General features: G+C 47.2%; 1 protein-coding gene across 5 annotated transcripts in view; it reads left to right on the top strand.

The window, feature by feature from the left end:
- Nucleotides 1–15,558, top strand: part of SLC4A11 (solute carrier family 4 member 11) — a 252,074-nt gene that overhangs the window by 139,401 nt on the left and 97,115 nt on the right. For all 5 annotated transcript variants that reach the window (XM_083458672.1, XM_083458673.1, XM_083458675.1 and 2 more), the window contains exon 3: nucleotides 4,960–5,112. In XM_083458672.1, coding sequence (XP_083314798.1) covers nucleotides 4,960–5,112 — 153 coding nt within the window. The remainder of the gene's footprint in view (nucleotides 1–4,959; nucleotides 5,113–15,558) is intronic.

The raw sequence follows: 15,558 nt of genomic DNA on the forward strand, positions 1-15,558 counted from the left end.
CCCCCAAAAAAAACCAACCCCTAATTTCAAAAGCTCTCTGCAAACAATTCAGTTCAGATCTCTGGCAAGAATGATGTGATACCTGCCTGCTACACACAGAGAGAAAGGCAATGGGGTGGCTGGAAGAGAAAAGAGGTGGCCCCATCCATTTCCTTCTCTGGTACCCCACGCACAATCCACATGCAGCCCCCTAATGGATCACTTATGGTAGGGGTCGGCAACCTTTTTCAGCTGTAGGCCGGTCCACTATCCCTCAGACCATGTGGTGGGCCAGACTATATTTTGGAGGGGAAAAAATGAACGGATTCCTATGCCCCCCAAATAACCCAGAGATGCATTTTAAATAAAAGCACACATTTTACTCATATAAAAACACCAGGCAGGCCCCACAAATAACCCAGAGATGCATTTTAAATAAAAGGACACTTTCTATTCATGTAAAAACACGCTGATTCCCGGACTGTCCGCGGGCCGGATTTAGAAGGTGATTGGGCCGCATCCGGCCCCCGGACCTTAGTTTGCCTACCCCTGACTTATGGAATCAACAGGCAGCCCTGTTTAGGGAAGCTTTTAATGTTTAATAGGTTATTGTATTTTAATATTCTGTTGGGAGCCGCCCAGAGTGGCTGGGGAAACCCAGCCAGGTGGGCGGGGTATAAATAATAAATTATTATTATAATTATTATTATTATTATTATTATTATTATTATTATTATTATTGAATGGTTGAGACCCTGAGGGTCATCTAGTCCAACCCGCTGCAAGGGAGGATAATGCTGCTGCCCCATACGGGGACCGAACCTGCAACCTTGGCGTTACCAGCACCACTCTCTAACCAAACTGAGCCAGACGTTTTCAACCTTTTTGGGTCCATGGTTCCCTTGATCAACTGCATTCTTTCTGTGGCTCCCCTGTGGGGCTCAGGAGCCCGGTTAGGTCACCCCTTTGCCTGTGGAGCTGGCAGTCTATCATGTTTTTTGAAACCCTCCCTTGTGGGGCGTTCCCTCCTCTCCCCTCTCCTTGGGAGTCCTCTGGGCAGCCATTGCTACTGCCCCTGCTCTCCAAGCTGCCCCCTTTGCCCCAAAGAGAGATGCCTCTTCACACTGCCCCACAGGGGCCTGGGAAGCACCCCCTGGGCAGCACCAGAGACGCCATTCACCTGGAGAGCTTGTGGCCAGGGCTGCTGCAAGAAACAGCTGTGCAAGGCTTGGGGAGGCAGAGATGCAAGAGGTTCATCAGGGATGGAAAGAGGGACAGAGGCCAGTGCTGCCCGTGGCACGACTGACCATCATTCAAGGCACCCCAGGGTGCCACGACACACTGGTTGAAAACACTGAACTGGGCTGTCCAGGAATACAGCTCTTAATAGCAAAAAGGTTGCCTTCCCTAACTTTGAAAAAAGGTGTTACTGACATATACTCAGAGTCGCAAAGTGATTTCACGCTCTTTATTCAGCTCATAGTGGTGAGGAGGAATGAATGAAAGTCCCCTCACAGTATCTGCTTTATATACATTATTTACACAATGGGCTGCACATGATTGGCTAATTCTGGAATTCTACTGAAAGCCAATCAGGTTGTGGATTCACTTATATCTGGAGCATGATTGGGTGGTTCCTGCCAACCAATCATACTGCTGCATTGTTCTAGGACCAATCAGACTGCTGCATTCTGAATCCTATTGTTCTAGGACCAATCAGACTGCTGCAATTTGGATCCTATTGTTCTAGGACCAATCAGACTGCTGCAGTTTGGATCCTATTCAACTCAGTACATAACAGTTACCTTTTGACCCTGGGCATCGCCTCTCCTGCTATGTCCCACGGAGGACCTTACGGTCTTCAAATAAAAACGTCTTGGAGATCCTGGGCCACAGGGAGGTTAGGCTGGCCTCAACCAGAGCCAGGGCTTTTTCGGCTATGGCCCCGATCTGGTGGAACGCTCTGTTACAAGAGACTAGGGCCTTGCAGGACTTGATATCTTTCTGCCTGCAAGACAGAGCTGTTCCACCAGGCCTTTGGCCAAGGCACAGTCTGACCCCCTCCTTCGGTAATCCTCACAGAACTCTAGCCCAATGGTTGCCATTAATTTGATTCTGAATTGATTTTAGAATGAATTGATTTTAGAATGCATGTCAATTAATTGATTGTGATTTTATGTAAACTGTGTTACTTTTATTGTTGTTAGCCGTTCTGAGCCCGGCTTCGGCTGGGGAGGGTGGGATATAAATAAAAATGTAGTATTATTATTATTATTATTTTATTTCATGCTACGGCAGTATAGAAATATTTCTCTAAATAAATCACATTTTTTTGTTATTGCCTTTTGCACCCCATCTTTCCTCAGCTACACGGTGGTAGTTCTTGTTCTCCACCCACGTTTTGCCCTGTCATAACCAAAGAACAAACAGATCCCCACATTGTTTAAAAACTAGGTGGCGCTTGAAACATTAGCTCGCTTTCCCCAGGAGCGATTGTTTATGAAAAAGCCCGCGAACCTCCTATTATTAAACCAATTGCATGTTGCAAGACTACTTGGGCTGCTTAATCCTTTAGAGCCAGTTCACTGCGGCATGTCTACATCAAGCCAATAATTTGTGCTTGCAAGAGGTTAAATAAAGCGAGCAAAGCACTTCTAATTAATTTAATCTGGCTGGCAATCTAGGTGTGATGCTTCACCCCCCCCCCAGTATTGTTTCTGCAATCAAAACCCTGTGTGTCCGTATCTCAAAAATTCCTGGTAGTTCTCATTCCGGGTGGTTTGGGTGGGACGCTGTGGCACAGTGCATGCTCTTACGAAGAGCTGCCTGTTTTGCATTAGACCAATACCCATCCCCTCCAATCACCAGTGAGATGAACATATACGAGTGAAGTTTGTTTCCTCACCTGCCTTTCAAAGCCTTCTCAGCTGGAGGCTGTCTCTGTCTCCTCTTTGCAGCAGCAAACTCTGTATGCTGAACATGCGTTGCATGATGTAATAGGAGCGAGTGGGAAATGTTGAAACGAAACCTTTCTGGCGACCGGCGCAGAGCAGCCTAGTTGTCCTAGTTGTGTTCAGAATCCAGCCTGAAGATGGCAGCCTTAAAAGGATGCTTGCTGTCTTTGTGTGGCATGGATCGGTTCCCGTCGGAACGCACAGAAACCAGATTTCCTCGAGGGCTCCTGCTTAAATGTTGTAGCTATACTTCAGGGAGGAAGCCAGGTCTGAGTCTGAGCAGTGGGAGGCTGCAAGGGAACCGTAAGCTGCTGCCCCGGGTTCCAAGGTGGAAGAAAAGCGATGTGCATATGGGAATACAGCGGCACCTTGGTTCTCAAAAGGCTTAGTTAACAGACAAATTGGCTCCCGAACGCCAAAAACCCGGAAGTAAGTTGAAATATACTTGGAGTCAAGAGTGGATTTCATGCTCTTTATTCTGCTTATAGTGGTGAGGAAGAATGGAAGTTCCCCCAGAATGTCTGCTTTATATACATTATTTACACAATGGGCCCCACGTGATTGGCTAATTCCGGGATTCACCTGTAGGCCAATCAGGTTCCGGATTCACTTCCACCTGGAGCTGGATTGGGTGGCTCCTGTGGACCAATCAGACTGCTGCATTCTGGGTCCTATTATTCTAGGACCAATCAGACTGCTGCATTCTGAATCCAATTGTTCTAGGACCAATCAGATTGCTGCATTCTGAATCCAATTGTTCTAGGACCTATCAGACTGCTGCATTCTGAATCCAATTGTTCTAGGACCAATCAGACTGCTGAATTTTGGATCCTATTCAACTTAGACCATAACATAAGTGTTCCGGTTTGCAGACGTTTTTCGGAAGCTGAACGTCCGCCGCGGTTTCCGCTTGAGTGCAGGAAGCTCCTGCAGCCAATCAGAAACCGTGTCTTGGTTTTTGAACAGTTTCGGGAGTCGAACGGACTTCCAGAACGGATTAAGTTCAAGAACCAAGGTTCCACTGTAAATAAATGATTTGTGTGCAGGAAGCCTCCAGGTTCAGTTCATCTCAGAAGGATGAAAGTAGCAGGTGATGCGGAAGACGCCAGAAGACTTGGAGAGGCACTGGCAGAGTGCTCTCCAGGCTGGGCTGGACACCCAAATAGCTTGACCTAGAATGATAGAGTTGGCAGGGACCCTGAGAATCATTAAGTCCACCCCCTTGCCTTGCAGGAATAGGCAGCTGTCTCTTACAGGGATCGAACCGGCAACCTTGGCACTGTCAGCAGCATGCTTTAACCAACTGAGCTTGCTATAACTGTCCTGTATTCTGTTGATCTCTTGTGCAAGGGCTATAGTAAAATGGTAGGGCATCTGTTCTGCATGCAGAAGGTTCCTGGTTCAGTCCCTGCCATTTCCAGGAATGGCTGGGGGAAAGACCTGAAAGCGCAGAGAGCTGCTGCCAGCCAGTGTGGGCAGTTCTGAGCTAGAAGGCCCCATGGCCTGATTCTGTATAAGGCACCTTCCAATCCTCCAACTCCCTTTATAGTGTGCATTTTGTTGCACCTTCCTCTTGGACTTTTCCCCAAAATCCTGGAACAAGATTTCATTAAAATGTGGAGGCTCTCTGCTTTCTCTTTTCTTTAAGTTTTGAACCCTCTTGACTTCAAGGAGCAATTACAAAAGGCAAGCTTTGGTCAGCCTTTAAGTTGCACGAAGCCAATTTATTGCAAAATAAAGGCAGCTGCGAATGAGCCAGGACAGAATTCTCATTCGAGCCCCGAACGCACCTCTCCTCCCAGCTCTGGTACCTTTTTCTTATTTCTCCCTCCTGAGTCTGAAATTCCTTTGACCTGCTCAGAGAATACGCTTGGAACGTGCCTGGTGGGAACAACATGGTTCCGCCGAGAGCAAAAATGGCTGCTTTGTTCTGCCTTTGCAAAAAACACCTTGATAAGACTTTGCTTTGATTCCCTGAGATGTGTGGCGGAGAGTGAGCAATAAAACAGTCTCTCTCTTGTTGCAGGCTACCTTAAGTGCGATACGGACGATGGCTGTGAGACCAAAGAAGAAGTCGGGGGTGAAGAACTTTTTGACACCGTCAATTCCTCGATCGTCTCCGGGGACAGCATCAGGTTCTTTGTGAATGTCAACTTGGATGTACAGCAAAACGTTACAGGTAAGGATGCTGCCTCCTTCATACCTGAGACCATCTTGGTGTCTCTCTCTCTCTCTCATAAATTCCCATCTGGTTGTAAAATTGTTTTCCATGGCCTGGTTTGCACATCACTTTTTAGATCGCAGCTAAGTTTAACGATGGGACGCGGGTGGCGCTGTGGGTTAAACCACAGAGACGAGGACTTGCCGATCAGAAGGTCGGCAGTTTGAATCCCTGCAACGGGGTGAGCTCCCGTTGCTCGGTCCCTGCTTCTGCCAACCTAGCAGTTCGAAAGCACGTCAGAGTGCAAGTAGATAAATAGGTACCACTCCGGCGGGAAGGTAAACGGTGTTTCCGTGCGCTGCTCTGGTTCGCCAGAAGCGGCTTAGTCATGCTGGCCACATGACCCGGAAGCTGTACGCCGGCTCCCTCGGCCAATAAAGCGAGATGAGCACCACAGCCCCAGAGTCGGTCACGACTGGACCTAATGGTCAGGGGTCCCTTTACCCTTTAAGCTTAACGATGGCTTAAAGGTGGATACCATTGTGTTGGTGATGGGGAGAAAATCATCCCTCCTTTGCTCCTCTCTGGTCCTGCTGCCGCCACGCTACTGGCAACAAAACCATGGTTTGATTGAACCTTGTATCCAAGCCCAGACTCATGGTTTGTCTCTCTCCCAACAAGACTTTGTTTGGATGTTAACGCTAAACCAAAACACGTCTCAACTCCAAGTAGCGGCTGTGATCTTCTCCCCGTGCAACACCAGGCTGTGTGTTCACCTTTAAACCATAGTTAAGCTTAACCATGGTTTACAGTGTTGTGCGAACGAGAACGGGGCCATTTCTCATTTTGCACAAGGCGGTCGTCTTGGCACCTGTTAGAGGACTCGGTTGTGTGACGGCGCATGGGAAGACTCTTTGTGGTGTGTTTATTGAACTCAAACAGGAATTGGCCTCACTTCTGTAGGTGTGACCGTGCGACTAATACAAGTTGAGCCAAGGCCGGGTGGACTGGCCTAAGCAGAGGGAGAGATGGGTAAAGAGGCTGCCCTTAAAAAAATATCCTTTTCCTGGCACGCTTGGAAAATACTTCCATCTTCCCAGAGAGAGATTTGTAAAAAGCTGGGAAACACTGAATTAGCCCCTAAAGTGTTAAGACTTAACAGAACGCTCTCCCCACACACAAAACACACACCTAAGACTATGGAAGTCAATTTTGAAGACACAGGCTGCATTCTATTTGCAGAAGAATTGGAAGGTTTTTTTATCTGAAACTCTGTTTGCACGTGCGTTTGTGTCATGTTTCTATATGCCACAAGGTGTATAATGGTACAGTTGATCGCATCAGGAGGAGAACAAAGCACGGGCACAACAGAGACACAAAGAGTCGTCCGCATCATTTTTACAATACATAATTTCCCCCATAACGTCCCGCTTGTCTTCGCTTCCATCTGCGATGTTTGCTGACTGTGTTAGCACAACAGCAGGTGCCTGAGCTTCTGGGAAATCTCGTTCCGTGCCAGGGGTTGTCAAACATTTTGGGCCTATGGATACATTTCCAGACGGGGGGAAACTTGTGAGAATTGCGCACACACACACACACACACACACACACTACAACCAAGCACATACCACAAATCTCTTCAGTTGCCTGCAACAGAATGCTGCCTCCATGCCTAATTTCAGCAAGAGGAAAGGCAGGGGAAGCGGACACTGTGGGCACCAGGGAAGGCCTCTGCAGATGTGCCCTTGGGCATCACATTGGTAACCCCCTGTAAAGCCCATCTGAACCCCTGCTGCCAGTCAGCTCGATGCCCCAATGGCCTGGTCCAGTATAAAGCACTTCCCTCATTCTTAAAATTGAAAGAAAATGCTGTAGCTGTCAGGAGCAGGTCAGCAAGAAATCACACGGCATCAGCGAAGTTAACTGTTTACTCACAGAAACAAGGTTGACGCAGGAGGTCAGGCCTAGCGAGCTCAGCAACTCAAATTGGTAGATCTTGCCCCTGTTGTGGAGACTGAAGATCCCACAGTTCCCTAAGTCTCCTCCCTTCCCCGGTCCTTCCCAAGCAATCTGAGACTATGCCACCATGCCAGAATGTGCTCCTCCCGCTTCATACCTCTTCTGGTTCTGGGAGACCACTGGGGAGGGGAGCTGGTTGCAGCAGGAGGGAGATACTCCCTGGATTCTTCAGCCTCATCTCTGCCTCTTGGCCCCTCCCCTACTCTCCAACCTTTGCTTTTGCCTCTGATTCTGGACTGCTCTCTGCCACAGACTCTCCCAGCTCACGAAACCCTGCTGCCTCTTCCTCCCAGTCTGCTCCCTCTTCTCCCTCCGACCCACCACTAATCCCCTGACTGAGCTTTCTTCCCCTGGCAATTCCCAGCGGTTGCCTCCCTCCCACTCCTCTGCATCCAGCCAGTCCATGACAGTAGCTCACCTGGAAAACTGCTGCCAGACAATGTAGACCACACTGAGTTAAATGGACCGGTGTTCTGATTTGGCACAAAGCAATTTCTTATGTTTCTGTGGCCCTGTGTAGCGCATCTCTCTCACTCTTTCTGGCTAGGCTGCCCTTCTCCGCCTAGGGAGAAACCACCTCTTTGACTCATCTGCATTAGCTCCTGCTATGTTTCTCTCCCATGAACTGCAACATATATCTTTCCATCTTTCTCCTTGCACCACGAGGCGCTTTCTTCTCTCTGCACCTTGAGATACGCCTGCGCTGACAATGCAATAAGCCCGGCGGCCCCCGGAGGGTTGGGTGAGGAGGTGGACGCAGGGCGAGGCGAGGCGAAATGAGGGACAGCTAAATTTAGCACCTTCCCGTGGGGGTGTGCATGGAGGAGTGCCAGAATGCCGGCCTGCTCATTGTGCCCCCGCTGCGTCCCTGTCTTGCTATTCTGTTTACGCAATCGATTGTGCCATTATTTGCCTCTCTGCTATTCGAAAAATCCTGCCCTTGTGAATTAGCATTGTTTGACTGCAGAGGGAAAAAACCCTCGCCGGAATGAATAGAGGATGCCGGCCCCTTGCTCTTAGCTTTCCCCGGCGGGTCTAAGGCTGTTTCCCCTGCTGCTTTCGGAAGCTGCAAGTTACGTGACTCCCATCGCCTGCTGAACCCAAACATGCGCCGTATAACGCTTGGCCCACAGCTGTGAGGCGTCTGTCTTGCAGTGCAGAGAGACGTCCGGCTCATAGCTGCCAACTTTTCCCTTTTCTTGCGAGGAATCCTATTCAGAATAAGGGGCCCATCCAATCCAGCAACCAGCCAGATGCGGCGATGGGAAACCTCTGAGCAGGACCTGAGTTCTGCCTGGAACTGCCTGCCTATTAACACTGGGCAGGCACCTTTGCTATGTTGTTTTACGACTTCTTCTAAAAATGTCACTCCATGCTGGGAAGGCTACCCAGACACATTGTTTAGTTATATATACACACTAGTTTTGTTTTTTTTTTAAATCTGCTGGTTTCTATCTGTGCTTTATATACCCTGCCTAGAGATGTACAGTGGAACCTTGCTTCTCAAACTTAATCCGTTCGACTCCCAAAACCGTTCGAAAACCAAGTCATGGCTTCCGATTGGCTGCAGGAGGTTCCTGCAGTTAAACAGAAGCCGCGTCGGACGTTCAGCTTCCGAAAAAATTCAAAAACCGGAACACTTACTTCCGGGTTTTCGGCGTTTGAGAGCCGATTTATTCGTCAACTAAGCCGTTTGAGAAACAAGGTATGGCTGTATTTCTTTTTGATTAAGCAGTTTACAAGTTTTCCCAAGTAAATAATAACAGCGCATGAGAGAGGTTGGCGCATTTTGGAGAAGGTGGAGCACATCTTTATGCACGTCCAGAAACTGACAATCCGTTCTCTAAAACGGGGGGGGGGGGGCAACTTGAATAACATATTGCGGGGTCAGATAAGCCCCCCCCCCCCCCGCATCATTTATCATACACCATTTGAATGGCAATGCCCATCAACTTTGGGGAGGCTTGGCCCCCACAAATATTTTACTGGCTACATCGACAAGGTCAAAGGACGTACTGCTCTATTGTGCCTTGGTCAGACCACACCACTATTGTGTCCAGTTCTGGGTACCACAATTGAAGAAGGATGTGGACAAGCTGGGACATGTACAGAGGAGGCTGGAACCAGATGATGAAGGGTCTGGAAACCAAGCCTGATGAGGAACGGTTGAGGGAATTGGGTATGTTTAACCAGGAAAAGAGGAGACAGAGAGGAGACGTGATAGGCATCTCAAGTGTTGTCACTTGAGAGAGGGAACAAGCTTGTTTTCTCCCCTCTGGAGGGTAGAACTCGAACCCAAGGCTTCAAGTTACAAGAAAGGAGATTTTGACTAAACGTAGGGAAGAACTTTCTGGTGGTAAGAGCTGTTGGAGAGTCGAACGGACTCTCTCGCTCCCTGGACCAAAGACTTGGTTTGGGGTTCGTTGGCTAAGTTCTCACAGCCATCACTATTTGATTGAAGGGAGAAATTCCTACTTGAACGTTTGGTACAGTATCTCTTTGATAGCAATTTCTTGGGAACAGATTGCACAGAGGCCACTGCACGTCTCAGAGAATCGCTTTGAACAACGAAGAGTTAAATAAAATTTGCAGCCGTCCGCTCTCTATGCACGGGCTCCTAGGTATGACTCATGCAACCTCAGTCTTCAGAAGGCTGTTAGAATATAAATTTCTCTGGGCGTTAGTGCTTCCTAGAAATTGCGCGACACGCTTAGTTTCTAAAGTATCTCTTCCAAATCATTATGCACTGTAGAAAAGCAATTTAAAAATGCAGTGCATTCAAATTTAATCTAAGCACACAGGCTGTTCAAATATTATTGTTATTGCCCATTAGACTGCTGCTGCCACATTCTGAAATTAATGATTAATTGAACTCCACAGCTGCACGCAAATGTGTCCCAGTTTCCTGCAAAAACTGGCAATTTTGGTTGAGGTAGGAAGGCTAAGGCCTGTTAAGGGTTGTCCAATTTGGTGGGGGCTGATTTCTCCCTTGGCTGTATTGGTCCATGGATGTCTCAGCCAATCAGGGAACATGTCAAAATACTACATAGCCAATCAGATTTGATCTTCAAGTTGATGCAAGTGAGAGCAATTGCAATAATTAAACGTTTTCACAAGGAGTGCTGAAACATTGCCAGAGACAGACATCCTTTTTTGGCATGATTGACACCATTTGTCAAAACGAAACGAAACACCTTGCTCTGCTAATCTTTAAATGTTAAATTTTAATCTGCGCTCAGGAGGCATGCCTAGTCTTTGCTCAGTGCTTCGTTCTCATACCTGAGAAGCGGTTTTGGTATACAGTCATGCCTCATGTTACGTTTGCTTCATGTTACGTTTTTTCAGGTTGCGTCCCGCGGCGACCCGGAAGTGCCAGAAAGGGTTATTTCCGGGTTTCACTGCTCGCGCATGCGCAGTAGTGCTAAATCGCGCTTCGCGCATGCGCACAAGCACCAAATCATGCCATAGCTGTCAACTTTTCCCTTTTCTTGTGAAGAATCCTATTCGGAATAAGAGAATTTCCCTTAAAAAGGGGGAAATGTTGACATTCAGGTTGCGGGCTTTTCATGTTGCGAACGGGCCTCCGGAACGGATCCCGGTCGCAACCAGAGGTACCACTGTACTGCAGCAAGCTGGCACCTAGCTACCCTCAGGCTGAATATTTTAAAATAACAAAATAAATGAAAACATAAGAAGGGTGCCCATCTAGGTCAGTATCCTGTTCTCACAGTGGCCAACCAGATGTGTCATCTGGGAATGCCAACAGCAGAATTCAAACACAAGAGTCCTCTTCCATCCTGTGGTTTCCAGCAACTGATATTCTTAAGCATCACTGCCTTCGACTGTGGGGCAGAGGAGAGGCTTCAGGGCTGGTAGCCATCGATAGGCCTCTTCCTCCTCCTCCAAAAAAATCTGGGAGGGGAACTCATTTTCTTTCTGCCACTGCCTCTTCTTCAGTTGACAGAGACCATGCTTGTATATTCTTTTTTTTTTTTTTACTATTTATATTTTATTGAGACTATAATATTTTGTTAAAAAATTAATTTTTATTAATTTTCCATTTAAACATATATAATCACATCATTATTATCCACATTACTTCTTCGGCTCTTTAGAGCCTATCAACTTCCTTCCCTCCCACCTGATGGCTTTCGAAAGTAATCTTTGTATCACAGCATTTTATATATTTCCCAATTCTAATATAACTCATGGCAAGATACCTCAAAATTTAAATAAATATAGAAAGGTGAGAAATTTCTCATTACAAGTCTTTGGGTAACCCTGCTAGTGTCGTTAATTGCTTACAATGATCTTTCAAATATTGTATAAATTTGCTCCAGTCCTTTTGGAATACCGTATTTTTTGCTCTATAAGACTCACATTTTCCCTCCTAAAAAGTAAGGGGAAATGTGTGTGCGTCTTATGGAGTGAATGCAGGCTGCACAGCTATCCCAGAAGCCAGAACAGCAAGAGGGATTGCTGCTTTCACTGCACAGCGATCCCTTTTGCTGTTCTGGCTTCTGAGATTCAGATTTTTTTTTTCTTGTTTTCCTCCTCCAAAAACTAGGTGCGTCTTGAGGTCTGGTGCATCTTATAGAGCGAAAAATACGGTACTTGATCGCGCTTGTTTTGGGTTTTTCCCGTCAAAGCGGGACATTGCGGGATCAAATCGGAAACCGGGACGGCTTCTGTAAATCCGAGACTGTCCCTGGAAAACAGGGACACTTGGAGGATCTGCAATGCTCCCTTTTGTCTGTGACGTTTCTGGCTTCTCTGCTGGTCTTGAACATGACGGCAATTATTGCAAAGGCAGAATTTCTGGTGGTTTAAGGGGAAACCCTTGCTGTGGCTGCTCTCATTTTCTCTTCCACCCCCCTAAGCCACCGACTAGATGGACAGCTGACCTGGTCGTCCCCCTGCCCCATTGATAGGTCAGACCGCTCTCGTAATAGCATTCAACTCCTGTTTTAATAGACCATTGGGAACAGACGTTTTATACCCTTTAAAACTATGTTCTGAGCTCTCTGGGAGCACTTAACTCCTAACAGGCTCATCTGAGCCATGCGATTGAAAGCAACAACCCCTTACTGTTCATGTTGTTATTTATTAGGTTTAGAAAACATGCCCAGAGCCTCAAGGCGTTTGGATGCATGTGCATAATGCAACTATAATAAATCTCATACTTGCGCTGTCATAGGCTTGCTTTTAAAACTGCCAGTGTGCTAAACTTTAGCATAATTTCGCCTGGGGGAGTGAAGGAGAGGGAGGGAAAAAAGAACAGGGCTTGCACAATTTATTGAAGCTAGTCACATTGGAAGTCTGTCTTGTGGAATTCAGGGCTGCGCTATGTTTTTAAATGGCCCCCCCATCCCACCTTAGAATCATACAATAACAGAATTGGAAGGAAACCTGAAGATTGCTTAGTCCAATCCCCTGCAATGCAGTCGTCCCGGTCGGGGATCGAACCTGCAATCTTGGCGTGATCAGCACCACGCTCTCAACAACTGAGCTATCCAGGCTGACATTGGAACTTTTTGAATACAGTGGTACCTTGGTTCTCAGACTTAATCCATTCCGGAAGTCCGTTCCAAAACCAAGGCGCGCTTTGGTCATGCAAAACGGATCAATCCATTCCAGACTTTTAAAAACAACCTCTAAAACAGCAATTTAAGATGAATTTTACTATCTAACGAGACCATTGAGCAATAAAATGAAAGCAATAAACAATGTACTGCAGTCACACAATCAATCAATCAATCAATCAATCAATCGGTAGTTGAACTGGGTTCCACACAGTCACAGAAACAAAAAGGAAAGAGCCAGAAAAACGCAAAATAAATAGCAAAAACAGATAGACCTCAGCGTAACACTCTAAACCAGTGTTTCTCAACCTGTGGGTCCCCAGATGTTGTTGGACTACATCTCCCATCATTCCTAGCCAGCATGACCGGTGGTCAGGGATGATGGGAGTTGTAATCCAACAACATCTGGGGACCCAGAGGTTGAGAGCCGTTGCAACGGAAGCGTAACACCCAAAATGGAGCTAGTTTGGCTCCCGAAAAACGTTCACAAACCGGAACAGTTACTCCCAGGTTTGCAGTGTTTGGGTTCCAAGTTGTTTGAGAACCAAGGTACCACTGTATTGGAAAAGAACTGTGTTGTACCCTACACATGGCAGGTCTTCTTTTTTGGGGTGGGGGTAAGGATAAGAGCATTCAGAAATATGACCTGAGTCCGCCTCTCAGGTTTCTGGGGCCACTTCCATGTCTTAAGAGCAAAGGCGGATTCATAGAACTATGTTAAATTTTATGTGCCCGAGAAGTTACTAGTCCTTAGGAAGGTATCTGACGGGTCTGCAGGTTTGTGATAGCTTTAGTGGTGGAAGGAAGTAGCTCTGTGTACAGTAACTACTACAACATTCCAGCAGATTGAAAAATATGGGGAATTAGACCTGAGACTTTTTGCTCAAAGTTAGGAGAATAATGCAGCTTTTAAGAATCAGAAAATTGTAGAATTGGAAGGGACCCCGAGGGTCATCTAGTCCAACCCAATCTCAGCTGAAGCATCCAGGACAGATGGCCACACAACCTTTGGAACTTAAGCCTCTGAAGATAAAAGGTTTGATTCACACATTCTGTCTTTCAGGTACAGGGTGTCTGCTGTGGATAATTCCTCTGCCCTGAACTTGCAGGCATTTTGCATTGTCCTAGACCAGGGGTTTTTCAGCAGGGGGCCGGTCCACAGTCCCTCAGACGTTGTGGGGGGCCGGACTATATTTTTTGGGGGGGAAATGAACGAATTCCTGTGCCCCACAAATAACCCAGAGATGCATTTTAAATCAAAGGACACATTCTACTCATGTGAAAATACGCTGATTCCCGGACCGTCCACGGGCTGGATTGAGAAGGTGATTGGGCCAGATCCGGCCCCCGGGCCTTAGTTTGCCTAGACCTAGACAACCAGCGCCAGGAGGAAAACACAAGTTATTTGGTTGTGACGCCATTTCTCGTTCCACAGCACAATTTGATTGATTGATTGATTGATTGTATTGTATTTCTACCCCACTGTTCAAAGGAATCCCAAAGCAGCTTACAAGCAAATAATAATAATAATAATAATAATAATAATAATAATAATAATAATAATTTATTTGTATCCCACCCTCCCCAGACGCAGGGACACCTGAAATGTCCTTGCCTCGGCCATCTTCAGCTCATTGTACATCTCCTTTAGCAAAATGACAAACTTGAGTCTGAGAGGCTTTCTGTGGGGAAACTGAAAGGTGAGCCCATTTCTGCTCTCAGATTCAAGATTGTGAAGTTAAATATTGGATATTGCCAGCTGGGGAGGAGTGTAGCTCCATTAAAGAACACCTGCTGTGCGTGCGGAAGGTCCCGAGTTCCAATCCTGACATCTCCAGGAAAGGCCAATCTGGAATCCTGGAGAGCTTCTGCCAGTCAGTGTAGACAGTACTGACCAAGATGGGACCAAGGGCAAGTCATTTTTTTTATTTCCCCCGTCTGTGCTCACTCTTTTACTAGCTGGCTTGTTTGCTAACGGCAAACACTTCTCCGTGCATCTGTGCCTGAGGTCGAAAACAAGAAAGGAAAAAGTTTCTGGCAGTGGTTGTGTCCACCCCCCCCTTTTCCTAAATCATTATTATTATTTTCTCGGTGGTAGCAATTTGGTGGAGAGCCAGTTGGAAGGCAGGATGTGGCTTTGTTTAGCTGTAATAATGGGGCAGCCTTTACACTTTCTTGCACACAAACACCCACTTTTAATAAGGCTTGTCCCACCCTCCACACAATAGACCGTGCCGAGATACTGAATCGACAGTTTCCTGAAAAGCGCTCCAGACGCAACGCAGGCACACCCGGGGCAAACCACCGGGAAACTTAACCGGCAAGCGAGAGCTTCCAAAACGGGGGGGGGGGTGAGAGCAGGAGGTGGGTCCCGCTGCTGAGATAACCCCCCCCCAAAAAGGAGGGGTTGCGTGGATATAAGAAGGAGCCCACTCTGTCGGCGCCAAGGAATTCCAGAGAGAGAGCCGTCCAGAGACAAGTGGTCTGGGACGGCATGGGTATCATTCTGCACACAATAGTTGCGTTTCCTCACATTAATAGCAAAGCCCTTTTCATGTCGCCAGGCACAATGCCGGCCCCGCGAGCTCCATCTGATAAATCCTATTTTAGAAACCCTGATGTCAGGGTGGGATGCCGGCCACTTCAGCGCTTCCTACTCCGAGAATGGAAAATGGATGGGCCAATTGTGTTCCCCGATAGGTTAGGCCTCTGTCCGTGCTTCCTGGTTGACAAGGGCAGTTCAAGAAGGGGGGAAAGAATTTAAATGTCTCTTAGGAACTTCGCTCGCACGGTTTAAAGCCTTTGGAACGCTTGTGCGCAGTTCTCGCGTGCGATTTCGAGGTCGGAGGCCGGAGGGTTTTGT

The sequence above is a fragment of the Podarcis liolepis genome, assembly GCF_965112155.1.
Source record: "Podarcis liolepis genome assembly, chromosome: 9".
Taxonomy (NCBI): domain Eukaryota; kingdom Metazoa; phylum Chordata; class Lepidosauria; order Squamata; family Lacertidae; genus Podarcis; species Podarcis liolepis.